Raw genomic sequence first — 21700 nt, 5'->3', positions numbered from 1 at the left:
ATGAAAAAAGGAACGAAAACAGTTAAGCACAAATACCACATAAACCCAATCAACTGAAAACCGCCATTTCAAAGATCAACAAGGTGAAGTTGGAACTGAGTTAACATCCCAACCCTTTCCAGGAACCATTCGATTTTTCATAATAACAAGTCTTTTTAAGTTTCAGAAACTGCTCGACGAAGTTCAACCTTCAAGGCGAGTCCAATCCACATTTGAGAGGAATAATACATTAAATCTTCCTAAAGCCTTGAAGTTCCATCCAACTCTATATATTGCTAGAATAACCAAAAGATAACTCATATGATAATAACGTTTAAGGCCAAAGGAGGCAAGGATGGAGCCATGAAGTATATAAACTAGGGTTCATCTTTACATTGGTCAGGTGTACGTTTCTAAATATATAAAAGCTGGATTTAAAGTCGACTGGAGCACCAAGCACTTCAAAGCACAGAAACACGAGGACCACGGGGCCGCACAGGTGTTTTTGATGGGCTCACCCTGAAAATAGAAACACCAGAGGTCAACCAAAGCATTTATCAGTTTTCTGTCATAGAGATTCAGAATTCTCGAGGGAAGAGGAACAGCTTGCTATCTGACCTTATTGGCAATGAACCTATAACCGCACCACTACAGTTGAGAGCAGCTATTGCACTTTCAGCCTGCAGAGGAGTAAAGAGTGAATAAATTACAGATTCATTCATACAGATTGCCAATTTACAGAAGCACAAAATGCGTCCGCATATCACTGAACTAATAATGAAACCATTCTGATACCGGATAGTATCTTAGCTAGCAAGCATAAGGAGGCAGACAAAAAACAAAAATAGTGCAAAAAATATCACTGGCGCCGCGGAGTGAGGGAGAGACAAATTTCAGTAAGAATATCAAAAAAAAAATTATATTAATAATATAAGTTAATTTGGGAAGAACATTTTTTTCAGGGTTTGGGAAGAAACAATTTTTATTTTATTTGTTTTTCAATAGTATATATTAATATAATAATACACATTAAAATATTTAAAATACTTTGAATTGGTAATTCAGTGCATTTATTTCTATTTTTTAACAAGTCTAGTAATCACCACCACCCACATGTAGCGAATACACCATCCAATTTTACTTAACTTATAATCAAGTTAGAGGCACCACGCATGACCAATTAATAAAAGTTAAAGTCTATAACACCTAGTTTCATCCTCGTTTCATGGTAGAGGGGGAGATTTGACCAAAAGCCAAACTAAAGGGACCACTCTTGATTTTTACCTCAAGTGCGAAAAAACAAGGGCAAAAGAGAGAGAAGGTCTGAAAGAGATAAGAGAGAGAATGGGCTGCCAAAGATATTAGTACTTCAGCCACCGTTAGATCTTGCTTAGATTTGTATGTGTTGTGCACCATACCCTACTTTATAAGCTCACTGAACGGATTTGGTTTATTTGGTGTCACTTGAGAGTTATAGTCGTCACAAGTTTTTTTAGGAAACTGGATTCCGAGCAGCTATATTCACCGGCTTGGTTCGCCTAGTCTCATTGTTGGATCAAATCCATTTTTCACACAAAGGTTCGCCGAGAGGTCCTCTCAGGTCTAAATGGTGGAGATCAGATTCCAACATTCCTAGAAAGTTTTTTACTCCTCGAAGTACCTCCAGTCAGTTTTCGAACCTAATCGTCTCTTTGTAGATTGTGTTTAATCTAGCTATTGGATCACTCTTTGATATGTTATATTATACCTGCTTATATACCTGCTTATCTTGAGCTAAACCATTGAATTTTAGCTACTTTTATCTCTATTGTATGTGGTGTTGTTTAATAGTTACTGCCCAGACACGGATACAAATCATCCAGATCAACCAGTTCACCAAACAACCTGCTGTCAACCCAGCTATAGCCACTAAAATCCCTTTAACACCTCCATAAACACAACAAACACTACAAACACCATAACCACGAGAAAAACCACTCACCAACCACATCAAAACACCAAGACCAACCTTAAACAACCCTACAAAAAGAAAAACCAAATTATCCCTACACAAAATACCACCACAACCCACAAAAACACACCCCTAACTTAGCCCAAAATACTTCATGGACGGATAAAGTAAAGGTCTCAAATGCTATAACCCGTGCCAAGATAGCCTCTTTTCCACGGCAAGAGATGGGCACCATTTTGAACATTCTGAATAATGTCATTGAGGAGAGCACATGCATATGGAATTGATGCTTGGTGGAATTCTTCCCAGGTTATAAGATGTCATATCATGCAGCCAATTCTATTGCATTTTGAGTATGGAAGAATTATGGTCTTGAGAGTGTCACAACGACACAATAAGGTTTCTTGATCTTTGGTTTTAAAAGTGAGGATGATGCTAACTCAGTTATGAAAAAGGAATCATGGATGTTTAGGGAGGGATCTATTATTCTCCAACTGTGGCACCCACACTTTGTTCTTAACAAAAACAAAATCACGAAAGTGTCAATATAGGATCACCTTCAGGGATCACCTTTCCCCCTTTGGCTTGTGACGAACAGTCTTAGTGGCACCCGATTTGATTATGCAAGAGTTTGGTGGAATTGGTTCTTCACTACCTATGATTCATGTTTTTCAACTTCGGTGTAGGTTATCTATACAGTCCATCACAATTATGGTTGATTATGAATGGAAACCAATAGCTTTTGAAATTTGTAAAGTCATTGGCTACTTATGCAAGGCATTGGTTGAGGTCCCAACCGTGTTGGTGGAAGACATGTTCAAGACAAAAAAAAAAAATGAAGGGGATGCTCTCCATGTTTGTAGCTCCCTAATTATTATGACTGAAGGGGCTACATCTTCTTCGATTGCTATATTGCGGCAAAATCAGTAACCCAAACAGACAAATTAGGTAGAACTAGTTGATCAGTTCAACCGCCCTATGAACCGGACGACCAGTTGAACACAACAGAGATCCCGAGAGCTATTGTCCTTGAAAAAGGTCGACCAGTTCAAACTCTAGAGGATTCAATCGACCGGTTAAAACTCCAGGTTTCTGCAAAAACAATTTAACTTTCTGATGCTGAGAGGGCACGGATTAATGATGATGGGGGTTAGAAGCTAACTGAATCATGATATGTTGTCTCTTGAGAGGGACCAACACCTATTAACTTCACAAACAAAGGGTTTTGTAGTCTCTACATCGGCGCCTCCTCAGCCAAGTGAAACAAGCCTAATCTTACTAGTCGTGAAACTAGACAAAGTAGGAAAAAGAGGGAGGGTTGAATTGAAAGACAGGGGACTAAAGTGAAAAAGACAGATTGACTAGGATATGGATTTGAAATTTGTATTAAAAGTTCATTTTCATCCTCTATCTTTTTGAGTTATTAGGTTAATCAGTCCCTATAATTTTTAAGAATTCAATTTTGGTACCAAACCTCATTTTTCAATCCCTTTTTGGAGGGAGAAGAGAGTCTTTGGATTCTGGTGTAGAGAGAGAAAGTTGTTGGTGACAATTTCAACCACCAAAGTGGTTGTTCTTTGTGTCAACTGGTTCCTTGACTCAAATATGAGCTTTGGAAGATTTTGGTTTTCTGGTTGATTTTAGGTTTTAAATTGGTTTTTTATGTTTTTCAAAGTCATGGATTGGTTTAGCAAAGTTCCTGAAGTGCTTTCAAGGTATTTTAGGTAAAAAATGGATTTGAAAATAGGTTTGTTTATCAAAAACTTTGGGACCTCGTTTTTCCAGCCACCACAGTAGCCGACTTCTAGGGATTCACAGACGACACATCATCTATTGATGTAGGCAACACATCTTTTTTTTTTAAATGATTGGGGTGAATGAAACATCTTAGATTTCTTAGTTTCGTTTTTGTTTATTGTTGATGACTGTTTTTTATTATTATTTCTTTACACAATGGTTTTTGATTTGTTTAATTAGATCCATGCATAAGCTTTTCAATTTACATCTAGGACTTTTTATATGTAAAAAAAAAGACGTTGAAAAATTTTGCACGTTTGATTTTTTTTATTATGTTTTGATGTTTTAGATTTGATCCTTATTCTTATGATTTCTGATTTTTTTTTTCCTTGATTCTTTTATAGAAATTCAATTGTTTTTAATTTCACCTTTCAATCCAAATTTATAGTGTATTTTTTTTATTTTAATCTTCATTCTTTTGATTTTTATCCTTTTGTTAATGTTTTTATTCTTTACAATTTATCTCTTAAATTGAAAATTTATTATTGCCCTCTGATTTATTTTATATTTTTTGCGATCTTAACCTTCATTCTTTTAATTATTATTTTTTATTTTGGATTTTTTGTGAGGTTTTTTGTGTAATTTTAACCCTTACAATTTTTTTATGTATAGTAGTTTCGATATGATAACTTGGGTCAATGTTTAAAAAGCTAGCAGGGATTGAAATATATTTATCTTATTTTTTTTCAATATCATTGTTCAATATTGTTTTTACTTTTTTCTTTTTTTGTTGCCGCCTCATATTTTTATAATATTATCAAATTAATCAATATTTAACTGATTATCGAATTTCTCTTATTTCTTTAAAAATATGTCTCTTTAACTTTTTTTTCGATTAAAAAATGGGTCTGGTCTGCGGCGTCGAACGAGCCACCAATCTAGTTTTGGTCTATACTAGCTATTTATGATATTTTTTATCCAAAATAAAATCTCAAGCAGGATTCAAAAATTTATACATGCATCTAATTAAATAAATTGAGAATTATGTATACAATAAAAAAATTATTAAGCCCGATCCCTACCCAGCCAAAATAAACCAACCAAACTCAGGACCTAAGAACCAACAAAATATCAAAGTGATTGGAAAAAAAAATCAAATCGAAACAAATTATGTTATCTAATTAATAATAAACCAAATATTAAATAATAAAATTAAAAAAACAAATAAGGAAGAAAAATTAAAAAAACAAATGTAATTGTAATAGATAATAATAATTTAAAAAGAAAATGGCTCAATCTTTCGAGCTAGGAAGGCCCATAGCTTGTGGGCCTTTTTCTTTTTAATTTTCTTAAGGGCCTTAATGATTTGAAAAAAAAATTTGGTTGGTCTGTTTCAGACCAAGAAAAACTTGTTTTGAACCATATTTCAACCTAAAAAACCATAAAAACACTCTAAACATATTCATAACCTTTAACCTAAAAATTATCTCTAAAACCCACAATCAACCTGAAATCAAAATTCTTTTTGGGTTTAAATCCACCATTTCAGGCAAGTTTAAGGGAAAAACAACACCTTGTCTAAACTCTACTCATCAAAAGGAACCTATTGAAACCAAAATCACCTATTTTGTGGCCAAAATCAGTCTCAACCAAGACTTTCTCTCTCTACCACCAGAATCTGGCCACTCTCCCTCCTCTTTTTCAAACCAGAAACCAAAAAAAAACATGAAGTTTAGGACCAAAATTAAATTTTATAAATTGTTAGGGACTAAAAGCTTATACTCTGAAAAGTTTCAAAACTAAAGTGTATGTTTAGCCTCAATTTTGGCAAGACCATCTCTTTTTGTCGTGTTTTTCATTTTAATCCCCTATCTTTAAATCTTGCCCTTCCTTAATAAATATGGTTTAATTGACCATCAATTTGAGTTTATAAGGGTGCTTAAAATAAAAATATAAAAAAAAGGAGTTAAAAAATACAAATTACTATGACAGTCCATAGTAATTTGTTTCTTGGTGATTGGGGAACAGTATTTTCCCTACACCTTTTAGAATATTACTTAATAAATAGTCATATGGCCATTTTAGGATCTGCAAGAGCTTAGAGTCTTGCCTTAAAACAACCTTGTCGCCTAGAATCCTTTATTACCTTGCCAAGTGCTAGACTAAACTCCGCCTAAATTTGTTTGATGTTGAAAGAGAGTGAAAGTTCAGCATTAGAAATAAAGAGTGAAGCAATTACCATCACAAACTCCACAAAAGCAATACGAGTTGGATGATGATGATCTCCTAGCAGCCTCAGGCGATAAACCTGCATCAAATAAGCCAAACCGAAAAAATCACACTAACAGCGTTGTAACATCCAAAAGAAAAGGAGCTTTCAAGTTCACCAGGTGTAATAACAAACCTCCCCGCATAGTGATTCGAAAAAGAGTTTTATATCTGATTGAGTAAACTGCAGAATATTAAGTCGAATTAGCCGCAGAAATTAACATCTATTACAATACTTGTCACGGGAAAAAAAGGGATTATTTTTGTGATGGTAATCCAGGTACTCACATTCCTATCAATATTGGTACAGTAGATAGTTCTTGCACACATTTCACGCTCATCATCATTCTAAACTTGGAGAAACAATTGATCAGCAGGGTATATAGAATCAAACTAACACACAAATGTCTATTGTCGGAAATTTGGAATGATTCAATGGCCATATAGCAAAGCATTCTCACCCTGGGCAAAAAGGTGTGATTAACTGGTGCAATGGCTGTTTTGGAGGGTAGCACTTTAACAGGGTAGTATCCAAGCATCGTCCCAGATAGGCTCAAGGCAGCCCGTGCACCTTCTGTATAGCCAACCACCAAAGCATACATAAGCACATAACCATCACACACACACACACACATGATGGATTCCTAAGGTAGGCATTGAGTCATTGCGGCACACGTGACTAGCATTACCCTCATCAGTGAACTCAATAAAGGCAAAGTGAAGTACAGAATTGGGATCGCCACAGATACGACAGTCCACAACCTGCACAAGAGAAAGGAACTTGTTCAAAAGCACAGTTATATGAAAGCTGTCTAGATAAGCAGCTAGATTACCATTACCTGTCCACAATTAATAAATAGAGCTGCTAGTTGCTCTTCAGTAACCTAATTCCATGAAAGAAGCCATTAAATCAGTAGTTAATACAAATAGATGATGCATGCAGAAACCAACATAGAAATCAAAAGAAGAGTAACAATCGCAAAGAAGCAAATACCTGTTGATCGATGTCAGAGACATACACAGTCCTGCGAACTGTATCCTCCCGTTGAGCCATACTTGTCCTACTACTGATTCTACGTTTCACTTGACCATAATTTTTCTTCTGAAACGAGCAAAAATACCCATCAACAAATTCTAGAATTCATAGGCATTAAATTAAGCCCTTTAAAGTTCATTAACCTGAAGGGATAATAAAAGCTCTTTAAAATCAAATAAAACTTTTCATTAAAGTTATTATTTTTAATTTGACCATTTTAGACACACTTGAACAATAACCTTCACTCAGCTAAACCAAATAGATAATAAAACTACTTGAATAATCCAAAACCACAAAACACAAGATTCCAATTCCATATTTCATGTTCAAAATATCTAATTTAGGCAGCCAGAAAAACTATCTAAACAAATAAAAACCAACATAAAACAAGCGTTTGAACCACATAGTTTCATCTTTTTCAAAACTAGGTCTGTCCTAGTTCAACTAAACCTTGTCAATTCAATTAACCCAAAAAAACACAACATCAAAAAAGCATTCAAAATTCCTTTCATTTTTTTCTTTCTTGAAGTTTATGATAAAAATACTTATTTAATCAGCTAAAAAGGCAGAGTCATGTTTTACTCTTCTAGCAGCATTTCCATTAACTTGTCCATTTCTGTCGAAGCCATTTCCATTCACAACCAAGTTGTTGCTGCTGCTGCTGTTGCCATAAAACCCCCCATTAACTCCATTGAGCCCATTAACTGTACCGAAACTATTGTTGTTGGAAAGTGAAGGAGGCACAAACTCAGCAGCCATGGGGTTTAACTTAGAGAATAACTCCTGCAACTCTCTAATCTCCCTCTTATAACTCTCCCCGCCATTTGATCTCTGTTGATGATGATGATTATAAGGAGGAGCCTGATGATGGCCCACCTGGGAAACCTTCATGTACAGAGGCTGAATCAGAACATTGTTGTTGTGGATGTGATGATCCTGATCATTTGATGATGATGATACACTTGACTCCGCCCTAAAATTCCCCAAATCAACACTAACATTCTCTCCAACAGCCATAATGTTTTCTCTCTAACAAACCTCAAAATCAACTACAGAACACGAGAAAAACACAACAAATAAACCATTTTTAGTGCTATAAAAATGCAAAGACTCGAGACTAAGCTAAAAGAAACAAAACCCACCTCAAAATCACTACGGGGAAAACAAAAAACAACCCAAAAAAAATCATAGAGACAACAATAAAGTGTAATAAAAATTAAAACTTTACAAAAAATAATAATAAAGAACCAAACTTTATAATTCCTTACAGTGGTGTTTGATGTTGTCGGTGTTTTCTTGTTGTGTTGTATTTGGATTTATCGGTTTCTTAGATCTGGTTTTCTTCACATTTTGATCTTGAAATGGTGAGTGAAAGAGAGAATTTGATTGTTGAAGACTGGTCTTTCCTTCCTTCTTTGTTTTGTTTTGCACACCTTTCGACCGTCAGCCTATACCTGCAACACTGCATTATATAAAGTAGCCTATCTTACCCGTCCGTTGGATTTTTTTTTAACAAAAATAAGATATATATATATATATATATATATATATATATATATATATATATATATATATTCAACACGTTTTTAATTTTAAAAAAAAAATCAATCATGAACCCCCGAAAACTTAAACATGAATCTAAAAAAAAATGTTAATGATAGTTAGAGATTAAATTTAAAAAAAATTGAGAGACAAGATTAAAATTATTTATGTCATAATATGAGTTATATATAACTTTATTTTTTAGAATCAAAGAATAATAAAAACAGACATATATATATAAACAATTAAAAAAATCAAATAAAAAAAATATTATATAAATGTGCATATATTATAAAAAAATATTATAATTTTATATGAAAACCAAATAAAAATTAAACTATGAAAACCAAATAAAAATTAAACTATATTTAACAAAATATAAAATTAGAAAGTTGAGAAATAAATGTGATTGTACAAACTTGATATCGAAAAACCAGCCATAGACTCTTGTATTTAATAATATTGTTTCTTTAAATTATTTTTTTATTTAATGAAACAATAAAAAAATACAAAAAAATTAATTGAATAAAATTAAAAAAAAAAACAATTTAAGTAAAGTTGCATTGAAAGTATGCCTCTTGGCATAAGAAAAAAATGATAATATTTTATTCATATACTAAGTAAAAATTATATTATATTCTATTCTATTTAAAAATTTATAAAACTTTGTTAAAAATTTATTAAAATTTAAAAATAAATAACAAATAAATAATGAAATTACAAGAAAAAAATTAAAATAACTAAAAAAAATTAAAAGCCCAGGCTCGCATGCCTGGGTTGAATTTTTTATTATTATTAAAAGGCATGTGCCCTTATCACCTATCCTTTATTTTTTGAAAAAAAAAATAAGCATACAATGTGCTTGTCGTTCACCTTTTATGTTTTTGAAAAAAACAAGAAAAGCAGTTAATGCACCTAGTTTCAAGCGATTGAAGGATTGCTGATAAACTGAGCCACAATTTTTTTTTATCAAAAAACTTGATTTTCAACCTGTTTTTTTACCTCAAATCACTTTAGAAAACATCCTATAAACTTTAATAAACTTATCAATGACCTCGAATAATCCACAAACCCAAAATCAATCTAAAAAAAACATCTTAAGCACAGATTTACCATCGTAGGTGATAGGAATGGAAAATAATATCTAGATAGGACTTCCCTCATCAAACAAAACCCATAAATCAAGTAGCCTAAGTCAACATGTTCATCTCGTTAATTAAATCATGAACTTTACTTGGATTAATAACTATTTTTTTCAAAATTATTTTTTATTTAACTATATGATGAAAACAAAATTGTCAAAAAATCGAACATCAACCTAATACCATAATTGTTTTTGAAAATGTATTAATCTTATAGAAAAAAAATAAAAAAAATTATGAAACTCAATTTCTCAATCAGTATAATATTAAATGATGAAATCGAGAGAAAAAAACAAAAATCCATAACAAAATCGAGTTGAATTGAAAAACAAAGTCTCGTTAAACCCGCACGTGGCATGTAATGACTAAGTGGGATGGATGAATGGTAAATATGATACTATTTTCATTCACTTTTTATTGTCTTTTTATGGTAAATAAGATATATATATATATATATATTCAACACGTTTTTAATTTAAAAAAAAATCAATCATAAACCCCGAAAACTTAAACATGAATCTAAAAAAAAATGTTAATGATAGTTAGAGATTAAATTTAAAAAAAATTGAGAGACAAGATTAAAAATTTTTATGTCATAATATGGGTTATATAGTTGATTGTGTTTAATAACTTTATTTTTTAGAATCAAAGAATAATAAAAACAGACATATATATAAACAATTAAAAAAATCAAATAAAAAAATATTATATAAAGGTGCACATATTATAAAAAAAATATTATAATTTTATATGAAAACCAAATAAAAATTAAACTATATTTAACAAAATATAAAATTAGAAAGTTGAGAAATAAATGTGATTGTACAAACTTGATATCGAAAAACCAGCCATAGACTCTTGTATTTAATAATATTGTTTCTTTAAATTATTTTTTTATTTAATGAAAAAATAAAAAAATACAAAAAAATTAATTGAATAAAATTAAAAAAAAAAACAATTTAAGTAAGGTTGCATTGAAAGTATGCCTCTTGGCATAAGAAAAAAATGATAATATTTTATTCATATACTAAGTAAAAATTATATTATATTCTATTCTATTTAAAAATTTATAAAACTTTGTTAAAAATTTATTAAAATTTAAAAATAAATAACAAATAAATAATGAAATTACAAGAAAAAAATTAAAATAACTAAAAAAAATTAAAAGCCCAGGCTCGCATGCCTGGGTTGAATTTTTTTATATATATTAAAAGGCATGTGCCCCTGTCACCTACCCTTTATTTTTTGAAAAAAAAAATAAGCATACAATGTGCTTGTCGTTCACCTTTTATGTTTTTGAAAAAAACAAGAAAAGCAGTCGATGCACCTAGTTTCAAGCGATTGAAGGATTGCTGATAAACTGAGCAACAATTTTTTTTACCAAAAAACTTGATTTTCAACCTGTTTTTTACCTCAAACCACTTTAGAAAACATCCTATAAACTTTAATAAACTTATCAATGACCTCGAATAATCCACAAACCCAAAATCAATCTAAAAAAAACATCTTAAGCACAGATTTACCATCGTAGGTGATAGGAATGGAAAATAATATCTAGATAAGACTCCCCTCATCGAACAAAACCCATAAATCGAGTAGCCTAAGTCAACACGTCCACCTCGTTAATTAAGTCATGAACTTTACTTGGATTAATAACTATTTTTTTCAAAATTATTTTTTATTTAACTATATGATGAAAACAAAATTGTCAAAAAATCAAACATCAACCTAATACCATAATTGTTTTTGAAAATGTACTAATCTTATAGAAAGAAAAATAAAAAAATTTATGAAACTCAATTTCTCAATCAGTATAATATTAAATGATGAAATCGAGAGAAAAAAACAAAAATCCATAACAAAATCGAGTTGAATTGAAAAACAAAGTCTCGTTAAACCCGCACGTGGCATGTAATGGCTAAGTGGGATGGATGAATGGTAAATATGATACTATTTTCATTCACTTTTTATTGTCTTCTTAACTTCTTACCTTAGTAGAGTAGAGTTATTGCTTTCTATAGTGTAGCCGTGTAGGTAGGGTTGTTGACACCGTACTAGTTTGGTGGCTAACGCTAAAGTGACCGCTGGCTAAGAAATATGAACTAGCAAAAGAACATCTTATCTTGTCTTACATCCCTAGGATATTTTTCTTGAGTTTTTTTGGTTTCGAACATTCTAAAAGAAAAAAATAATAATAAAATAACATAGTTTAATAAAATATTTAGAAAAATAATATTGTTTATAGAGTCGTAAATAATATTTACTATTTATAAGTCGCAAATGTCATTTGCAACTCTTTTAAGTTACAAAATTTGAAAGACACGTGGTTTAATTAAGAGAAATGAGAGAGAATAAATGAAATAAAGAAAGAAAAATACTTCAGAGACACACCAAAACTCCAATAATGACACTAGCGGTATCGTTGGAAAGATCTTAACAAAACAACTTCAGCGACAACAAGGAAGGTCATTAATGGTGACTAGAGTGGGCCACACAAGCAGCCTAAAGGTAAGTGAGCCCCGACACCTTTGGACAGTTTGTGTGGTCCAATCCGTTCATTGCTTGTGACCTTCTTTAGTGTCATTGGACTAGTTGAGGTCTTTTCAATAGTATCAATGGTATTGTATCGAAACTTTGGTGTGCTTCCGAGGACATTTTATTTTTTGTCTTTATTTCTTTCTCTCTCCTCTCTCCTCTCTCCCCCTTGTAATTTGTGAAGAGATAGGAGAGAGAAAAAAGTAAAAAAAATAGATCATTGAGGTAAACTGAAGTTCTGATGATGACAACACTATTACCGTTGAAAAAATATGGATGAGACGAGTCCAATGACATCAAATAAGGTCACAAATGGTGAACAAAGTTGGCAACACGAGCTGTCCAAAGATGCTGGGGTCGCTTGCCTTTAGACTGCTTATGTGGCCCACTCCGGTTACTATTGGTGACCTTTTTTGGTATCGTTGGACTCGTCTTGTCAATATTTTTTCTAACACTGCCAATGATATCATCATTAAAGTTTTGGTGTGCCTTTAAGGTTTTTTTCTTTCTTTCCTTTTTTCTTTTTCTCTTCTTATTAAATCACGTGTCTTTCAAAATTTGCAATTTGAAAAGGTCGTGACTCACAAATCGCAGATCATTTGTAGCTCTCTAAACCGTGTTAGTTTTCTAAATATTTTTTTATACTATGTTATTTTATCAATTTTTCTAAATATTTCTTTATATATATAGACTTTTTCAAGGTGTAGGGAATTTTTCTAGGCTGCTGAAGAATATACCAAGGAAACAAAATGATTGGTTAATGGTGGAGAAAATATTTTTTTGGAGAAATTCATTTAGTTGAAACATCTAGGCATGGGTTCGTGGGAAAAGCTTTCTTGATGATTTGATGTGTTTTGATTTATGGCAGTACGTCATGATCCCAAAAATTAAGGAATGATGTAAAGTTTTTTTTTTAGTTTAATGTAGGTGTCCGGGTCAGCTTACGCGCACCTCGACTAATCCCACGGGCCCTAAAGTTAACGACCATGTAAGCCTCCAGTGGCCATCATATGAGCAACCACAGGGTTCGAACCTGGGACCACAGAGGGAGCAAACCTCTTGATTCCAAGCTCTTATCATTGGGCCACCACTTAGATGGTTATAGTTTTGATAAAAGTGATTGTAGAAAATTGACTCGTTGTCTAATTGAGAGCATGGTGGGATGGAATTAAAATTGTATTTTAATTTAATAATAATTTTGAAAGTATTTATATCTTATGTTTATAGATTTTATAAATCTATATTTTAAAACCACAATAATAAAAATTACTACAATATTAAATATACACTAAAATTTTTATATTTTATTATAATTGTAATAAAGTTATATAAGATGGGAAAGTAGAATACATTTCCCACCTCAAATTCATACCATTAAAAATTAATTTGAAAATAATTGAAATAGTTTTATAAAAAATATTTATCTTCAAAGATTTGAGAGATTTTTAGATTTCTAAAAAGGTGGAAGAACATCATACATAAGAAACTATTTTCAATAAACATTATAAATATCACACTTTTAGCATACATGTAATTAAAATATACAATGCATGGATTTATGAGAGGTTTTTTTATTCAAGAGTTTTCCATATATAGTGTTTAGGCTAAGTAATATCATCACATCACGTCATTAATCAAATCCAAATAAAACTAGGTAGTTCAACTACAAAATATTACAACCATACAACTTATTAAATACAATTAAACTATAGTAAAACATTAAATAGGTATACAAAACTAGTCTCCAAAGAATGTCTAAAAAACATGTAATAAATTTATATAATAAAAAAACACCTTAAAATTCTATAAAAATATTCATATATTTCTACCATTTCATCGCCTTCAATTTATCATAATTTTTTTAAATTATAATAATATAATTTTTATAATTTTATACTAGGGGTGATCATTTTCAGTTCGATTTATTTTTATAAAAAAAATATAACCAAACAGATTTAAAAAATCAAAACTGAACCGAAACTGGTTCCGGTTCGGTTTTTTTTTAAGACAAAAACCGGTTTAAACCGGTTTGGCTCGGTTTTTTCGGTTTAGCTCGATTTTGGCTGAGTTTTTTCCGGTTTGGTTTGGTTTTTTGGTTTGGCTCGTTTTTTTCATGGTTTGGCTCAGTTTTTTTCAGTTTGAGTTCGGTTCAGTTTGGTTTTTTTGGTTTCAGGTTTATAAAATCAAAACCGAACCGGTCGGTTTTTTTAAAATTTTAATTAGTTTAATCGATTTTTTTTCACGGTTCAGTTTTTTCTGTTATTTTTTTTTGATTTTCTAAGTTTATTCAATTTTTTAATTCTTTTACTCACCCTTATTTTACACCAATAAAAACATAAAAAAACTCCACATGAAATTTATTTTTTCCAAAACTCTTTTGAAATTCCAAATAAATCAATTAAAAAGATTAAAACCCTTTAGACAGTAATCCATTCTTAATAGCCCAACTCGAACCCATACCATTCTCAGTCAAGCCCAAGTCTTGTCTGAAAAAAAAAAAAAAACCGGACGCCAAAAAAAACAAAACACTAATCCTTAAATTCAACTTTCTTCTCTTTCACAGTTCCGCCCATAAAATCATTCATTTCCTCGTGCTCACCCGGACAGATCCCTCCTTACATAAACAAATCCTTAAATTTTCCAATTTCTTTCAAAAACATCCTCAAAAAAACCAGCTTCATCGGAGAAATTCAACGTCAGGCGAGTTCCCCAGGAAAGTTCTTAAATTTACCATGTGATTAGGTTTTTTAAGGGCAGGGTTAGGTTTTTGTTTTCTCTTGGGGTGGTTAGGGCATAAAAAAATGAAGGGGGGCCGATCGCACCGGCTCCAGACCCACCACCAGAATGACCCGCATGAGGACTGGGTGGATGGGTCATGGACAGTAGATTGTGTGTGTGGTGTAAACTTTGATGATGGAGAGGAAATGGTGAATTGTGATGATTGTGGCGTGTGGGTACACACGCGATGTTCAAAGTATGTTAAGGGGGAAGAATTGTTTACTTGTGATAAATGTAAGAGGAGGAAGAAGGGGGGTAATAGTAGTAATAATGATGATAGTGATGAGACTGAGGTTGCGCAGTTATTAGTAGAATTGACGACGAAAACGGTTAGTTTAGAGAATGGTGGTGATGGTGGTGGGGGGAATGTGTGTCACCCGAGGAAAGGGTTGAGGTTGTGGACTGAGATTCCGATGGAGGAAAGAGTTCACGTGCAGGGGATTCCGGGTGGGGATCCTGCTTTGTTTAGTGGGTTTTCGAAGGTTTTCACGCCAGAGTTGTGGAAGTGTGCTGGCTATGTTCCGAAGAAATTTAGTTTTCAGTACAGGGAGTTTCCGTGTTGGGATGAGAAGGAGAGGAAGGTGGAGAACAGGAGGAGTGAGGAGGAGAATGAGAATATGGTTGATAAGGGTGCAGGGGTTTTGTTTTCTTTGTCGAAGGAGAGCGTGTTTGGGATGCCGGTGGCAGAGTTAGGTGGCATGAGAGAGAGGGATGAGGGTGGTGGTTGTGAAAGGAAGGTGTATTCGAGAGAGATGAAGAAGTGGGAGGGTGAGGATGGAGAAGTTGGGGGTGCTAATTTTGCAGTGCGAAGGGAGAGAAGTGCACTCAAGCCGGTTGTTGCAAATCCAGGTAAGCGGGGGAAAGAAGATCTTGGGATGTCCAAAGATTGGAGTGTAAAGAAGAAGGCTCGAACTGCAGAGAAGGAGATGGAGGCAAAGAAGAGGATTTTTCATGCTTTTAAACCAGGTGATTGGATATGACTTGCTTTGCTTTATTTCCTAATTGTATTGTCTGTCTCTCCTTTTTCGAGCTGTCCAAGTGCACTTATTTCACATTAATGGCATGAAGTTTAGGCATTAGGTCACATCTTGTAGTAGTAGACACACACTTGTTGACTCCAATTCTTTCTTGTTTTTATTCTTATTACTAGCATTTACATCCACCAGTGATGCAAAACCGTTGGAGTTTTATGAAGACAGAGCTCTGAAGTCCTTCAAGAGTGAACTTCAAAGTAATAAGAACAAGAATTTAAAGGACTCTGATATTCAAGAACAGAAGTCAGATAGTTATATAGCAGTAGAAAATGGTGTTGAGAAGCCCAAGAATAACTTGGCAGTGGTTGAGCTGCCCTTGGAAGCACTGTCACCTGACATATCTAGACCTGATTCTTCAACTGGATCTGGATTGAAGGAAGAGAAGTCTAGCCAGGAAGTTCTGGTTGCAGTTGAGAGTTCTCCCAAAGAGTTTAATGTATCTTGTGGGAGAATGCCTGTAAAACAAGAGGTATGCCTTGCTCTCTCTCCTTTTTGGTTTTGCCTGGGATAGTACTGTGCTTTGTCTCTTGATGATTGTTATTGGGAGTAGTTTACAGATCCAGAAAACAAACAAGACTACTAGAATAAAACCAAGAATGACATTTGTAAGTGATGATAATAGTTTAGAATCCCTTGACAGGGAATGAGAAATGACAATATGTGGGAATCTAGCAAAAGCTGAGTTCTGACCAGAGCATACATAACTAGTGATTTGAAATACTGTTTAAATTTGTGTTGTCTTTCAAGATATGCAGCGCATCAATCATTATGCTAGAAGGAAGTAAGAATGTCTCTTTTGAATAACCTTTTGGGTTCTTTGCATTTTTATGTTTTTGTATGAAAATTGGTTCAGAGGACAAAAACACTAAAACTAAACAAGGGAAACAGCCCTCCTTGTTTGAATCATCAAACAACAGAGGCCCTGTTCCTTCTGGCAGACCCTCAAACCAAAAAGGAATTACATCTGCCTCAACCCCAATGTTACTAAAAGAGCAGTACTCCTATTCCCCTAACCATAACATACCTAAGTTTCCAAACCCTTCTCTTAACAGCATATCCATAAATTGGCCATTATGAGCCTTAATTGTGACTGAGTTGCACCATCAAGTTTGAAGACACCAAACTCTTATCATTGAATCCAAGCCCAACACAATGCAATGATAGTCTCTATAACAAGCCTCCTGCAAATCCACATGAAATGCTAACATTTCAGCTCTGATAGCAGTGCACCAGCCAAGCTTCAGTGGAAATCCCCCCATTCCCAGTCCCATCAGCATCATGCAACTGGCCCCTACCCCAGCAAACCCGGATTTAAACCATACATTTTGACACCTTGCCAGTTTTTTTGAGCTCTTAAATTTGACAGGTTGCTTCTTCCGTTAAATATGCACATTAGTAGTTTCTCTTGTTCTACAATATGGTGGTTCCGCCTTGTGCCTTATTGATTGGCTTTTACATCTTACCTATAACATAGCTCTTTTCTTGGGTGTAATTGTACGTTCACTTCTATGCTTTCAGATTTCACTTGCTGTGTTTGAATGACTTCGTCTGTGCTTGCTATAGGGCAATAACATTCTAAGTGGAAATTTAGATGATAAATTGGAGGGTTCCACTGGAAGAGATGTGCCTGCAGTTGGAGACCCAGCTAGGGCTTCACCAGAAGTTAAAGGCAATCAGATTAATGGTAACAGTGATGCAATTCCAAGTTTTGCACAACCTAGTGTTCAAGTAGAAGTGGATGATGACAACTCTAAGGGGGTCTTGAATTGTCAGTCTCCTCATGGTGATGTAAAAGATGCAAGGATATCTTATGAAAACATATCTGAAAATTCAAAAATGAATGATGCAACATTAGGTGGTTCATCAAATGACCATAAGGTTCAAGAGGTTGACAGAAATATGGAAGCAGTCCCTCTTTGTCACATGGATAAAGCTAATGAGTTATCTGATGATCCTTGTCAGCATAAAAGAGAATCAGAAAGATCTGAAGGCTCAATGGAAATGCAACAATGTCCTCTAGAACCCAAAAATGATACAGAGGCCGCTGAAGAACTGTCAAAATCAGGTGAAACTATCTCAAGCACTCCAGCACTACTCAATCACCGTAAAATGGTTGTTTGTGTTGGAAAGTCATCTTCTACTTCATCCACTGTGATGAACTCCAAAATGCCTGCCTCTGGCAATTTTAGATCTCCAGATACTTTGAATTTTAGTTCTAACACTAAGCAACAAGTTATACCTGACAGCAGTACTAGCATTAAGAAAGATCGAGCTACAAGTGAGATAGTGAAAGACGGAGAAAGGCTTGACTTGTCAACAAAAACAGTAAAAGAGTGTCCAAAATCCTCTATGAATTCTGTTTCAACATTGTTGCACTCAAGCAAGATTTCGCATACATCTGTTCCTAAGAGAACCAATTCAGATTCCAAAGATTCCATGCATTACTCGTCCCCTAAAGCATCTTTGGCACAGAATTCTGGTGATACTGTTGGATCACTGCAAATGGCACAGAATTCTGGTGATACTGTTGGATCACTGCAAATTGAGACCGCTTCACTTGCACAAAATAAGGCAACAGCATCAGGATTACCCCTAAGAGCTGAAAAGCTTAATCAGTCTAATGGCCAGTCATGTTCTAAGACAAGTCATGCATTGTCAACGAATACTTCCGCACCTATCAATTCTCCTGCAGCTTTAAGTGATGAAGAGGTGAAAACAAATTGCAAGCTCTTCTAAATATGGTTGGTATTGTTCTTATTTTCATTTTCTTTTCTTTTTGTGACAGCTTGCTTTGCTTTTACATCAAGAACTCAATAGCTCTCCTAGAGTACCTCGTGTTCCACGTGTTCGCCATGCTGGTGGTTTACCACATTCAGCTTCTCCAACTGCAACAAGTGCGCTGATGAAGCGTACATCTAGTTCTGGAGCAAAAGATCATAGCTCGGTAAGATGTATTTCCACAACAAGATGATTTTCTTTTAGTATTTCCTTATTAAGGTTATGCAGTGGTGCTTGAAAATGATCTGTGATTCATCATTGTTCAGGCTTCTAGAAGAAAAGGTAAGGATACATCAAAAGATGGGTTTCGCCGTAATCAGGAGCCTGATGATGAGGCTAAAAAGACTGACAGACCATCTTCTTCTGATCAGAGGAGGCAAGATACAGGATATAAACCTGACTCAGTGTCGAAGAGAGGGGATAATGGATCTCCGACGGCAGTACATTCTGTCAAGAACAATATCCCTCCTGCCTCCACCTCAACTGGTAACAGTGGCCCATCTTCCTCTACTGAGGTTAATGACCATCATTTATCATCTAGACGTAATTCACCCAGGAATATTTCTGATGAGGAGACAGGCACTGTTCGGGCTCCTGTTCATCGCACTCTACCAGGTAGCTACCTCGCTGGAATTTAAATTCTGTGTCAGTTTAGGGCCAAAAGGATATAATAACAACAAATGATGCTGTTTCTTTTTAATTGCTCAGTTAATAACTTAATTTGCATTTTCCTTGCATCATCCATAGGGTTAATCAACGAGATCATGAGTAAAGGCAGGCGCATGACATATGAGGAGCTCTGTAATGCTGTTTTACCGGTATGGTTACTTTTATTTAATTAATCGCTTGTTATTTTCTGCATGTTTGTTTCGTGAAGCTTTGATCCTGAGTAAAACAAAGCAGATCTCCTTCACTCATTGTGATTCCTTTTGCAGCACTGGCATAACTTGAGGAAGCATAATGGAGAACGCTATGCATATTCAAGTCCATCTCAGGCCGTTCTTGATTGCCTGAGGAATCGACAAGAATGGGCTCAATTGGTGGATCGTGGTCCCAAGGTACACAAACTGTTTCTTTTTTGTTGTTTTTAAATCACATGAAATGGTGTTTTACTGCGCAAAGTCTCCGATGCTAGTTGCCATTAAAGTATGCCATCAACCCATACTTAAAGATGATTTTTGACCAAATTAGATAATATTCAATTGTACCACATGCTTTAATAAACTGTAAGTGGGGATATTTAGTGATGCATTCTTGTTTACAATCAATGCATGTTTTTCAGTCATTTCAACCCTTGGTGGTTTGATCTTTCTGATTGTCTAATACTGGTGCCTAAGGAGCATTGGGAAGGCTTTTATTTGACCTTGGTTTTGGCCAACTCTGGTCTTTAAGTAATGCTGGTGGTGTTGCATATCCATATATATCCACATCGATTTTAAAAAAGCCATTTGGGGAAAGTAAGGTAACTGGATGACTGTAATACTGATTCTGATACTTTCATTCGGTTATCATTTACAAATTTCAAGTAGGATTTTATGGATCGTCTTCACCTTGAATTTGCTTAATACTTAGTGCCCTTGGATCAGCTGTACTTCCTAATTATCAATCAAATCTGGCTTTTGATCATTCTGTACCAGACAAATTCAAGTAGAAAACGGCGCAAGTTTGATCCTGATGAATCAGAAGATAATGACTATGGCGAGGTAAGAACTACCAAAGGAGGAGAAAGCAAAAGGCTTGAGTCACAAAGAGAAGAGGTTCCCAAGGGCAAGCGAAAAGCAAGGAAACGAAGGCGACTGGCACTGCAAGGAAGAGGTATAAAGGATGTCAGGAAACGGCAGAAGGCAGACATGCTCACTGATGATGATAGTGGTCTATTTTCTAATTCAAGTAACGAGACATTGTTTAGCGAGGATGAGAGTCAAGACAATGGAGCAGGTGTGACTGGAAGTGAGGCCACAGCTAGCTCAGATGATACAGAAACCTCATAGCAGTGACTCCTTACAGCAGCTGCTTCTTGGTTTCAGCCAAGTCCTGCGTCCATCACACGAGGTTAATATTGTGCAGCTACCACATCGTCATTTAGTTTTGGAGGATGCCTCGGAATCCTTTTGTAATTTTGTGAATGGATATGTGTCCGCGACCTTACTGAGTTACATTTGGTCATTAATTGTCCTGGCCACCAATTTGCAGGTGCAAGATGAAAGCTGGAGCCAAACTTGTAATGCTAGTGTACATATGAATTGTTGTAGCTTTTGTAGCAATATGTTATAAGAGGCCATCTTTTATGTAGAGGCGTAGGAGCCATTGTATTAGAGTAGATTCTGCAAAATTTAGAAAAGAAGCAGCTCGTTTGTAAGCTTCTTTAGAATCAGCGGGTTTACTTAGGTGCAAAGAATCCCTTGGATTCCATGTATCAAAAACCACAAGTAACGTGGAGATTTGCTTGATTTGCGAAGCTGCGAATCATTTTGTTCTTGATGTGAACTCTCTGGTCACCGGATTCTTTTCTTGTCCAACATTCCTTGCCGGGCAATTTGCCCCTCTCTTCCCTTTCAACCTAAAACTGGTCAAACTGCAAAGAAATGGTTCGAATTTCAGAGGTTTAACGAGAAAACTACAATTTCAATGCTCAACCTTGATTTTTATTCAATTTGATACAATTGTGATGGGATTTGTTTTATTATTTTTTGAGTTCTTTGTCTAATGTGGGATTTTAAATGTGTCAACTGGGATTTAGTCAAATACACAAATCCAAATATTTTTACTTGGATGAAAATATATACTATGCAACATTTAAAAACTAAAAAATTGGCATGAACTTCTACTTTTTCCCACAAAGACCGACCATGGTGGAGGCTTTCCAAATTTGAATTTTGATAAATATTCTATGTTTACTAGGTTTATTGTTTCTTTAATT

The 21700-nt window shown here is 34.2% G+C and overlaps 2 protein-coding genes across 2 annotated transcripts; one reads left to right on the top strand and one right to left on the bottom strand.

Annotated features, from left to right (window-relative positions):
* Positions 1-115: 115 nt before the first annotated feature.
* Positions 116-8436, bottom strand: LOC133693907 (polyadenylate-binding protein-interacting protein 11-like). The gene is made up of 11 exons (XM_062115287.1): positions 8240-8436; positions 7554-8020; positions 6930-7037; positions 6775-6819; positions 6625-6697; positions 6397-6509; positions 6224-6283; positions 6072-6119; positions 5907-5975; positions 598-659; positions 116-498 (listed from the first exon to the last, which is right to left on the bottom strand). Exons 2-11 carry the CDS (start codon positions 7986-7988, stop codon positions 441-443), a joined length of 1071 nt encoding a protein of 356 aa, XP_061971271.1. The 5' UTR covers positions 7989-8020; positions 8240-8436; the 3' UTR covers positions 116-440.
* Positions 8437-14742: 6306 nt separating this feature from the next.
* LOC133704842 (uncharacterized) lies at positions 14743-21261 on the top strand. The gene is made up of 8 exons (XM_062129864.1): positions 14743-15934; positions 16119-16471; positions 17566-18711; positions 18788-18946; positions 19047-19395; positions 19528-19598; positions 19716-19838; positions 20418-21261. Exons 1-8 carry the CDS (start codon positions 14992-14994, stop codon positions 20769-20771), a joined length of 3498 nt encoding a protein of 1165 aa, XP_061985848.1. The 5' UTR covers positions 14743-14991; the 3' UTR covers positions 20772-21261.
* Positions 21262-21700: the final 439 nt, after the last annotated feature.

This window comes from Populus nigra, chromosome 1, assembly GCF_951802175.1.
Source record: "Populus nigra chromosome 1, ddPopNigr1.1, whole genome shotgun sequence".
Classification (NCBI taxonomy): Eukaryota; Viridiplantae; Streptophyta; class Magnoliopsida; order Malpighiales; family Salicaceae; genus Populus; species Populus nigra.
Note: the sequence above shows the minus strand (reverse complement) of the source record. Positions and strands in the feature narration are given on the sequence as shown.

Coding starts and splice junctions, on each gene's coding strand:
- LOC133693907 (XM_062115287.1), bottom strand. CDS start 7,988: ATGGCTGTTGGAGAGAATGTTAGTGTTGATTTGGGGAATTTTAGGGCG. Junction 6,820..6,929: donor TCTCTGACATCGATCAACAG/GTATTTGCTTCT, acceptor TCATGGAATTAG/GTTACTGAAGAGCAACTAGC. Junction 6,120..6,223: donor GTACCAATATTGATAGGAAT/GTGAGTACCTGG, acceptor AATATTCTGCAG/TTTACTCAATCAGATATAAA.
- LOC133704842 (XM_062129864.1), top strand. CDS start 14,992: ATGAAGGGGGGCCGATCGCACCGGCTCCAGACCCACCACCAGAATGAC. Junction 15,935..16,118: donor TTTTCATGCTTTTAAACCAG/GTGATTGGATAT, acceptor TCTTATTACTAG/CATTTACATCCACCAGTGAT. Junction 18,712..18,787: donor CAGCTTTAAGTGATGAAGAG/GTGAAAACAAAT, acceptor TTTTTGTGACAG/CTTGCTTTGCTTTTACATCA.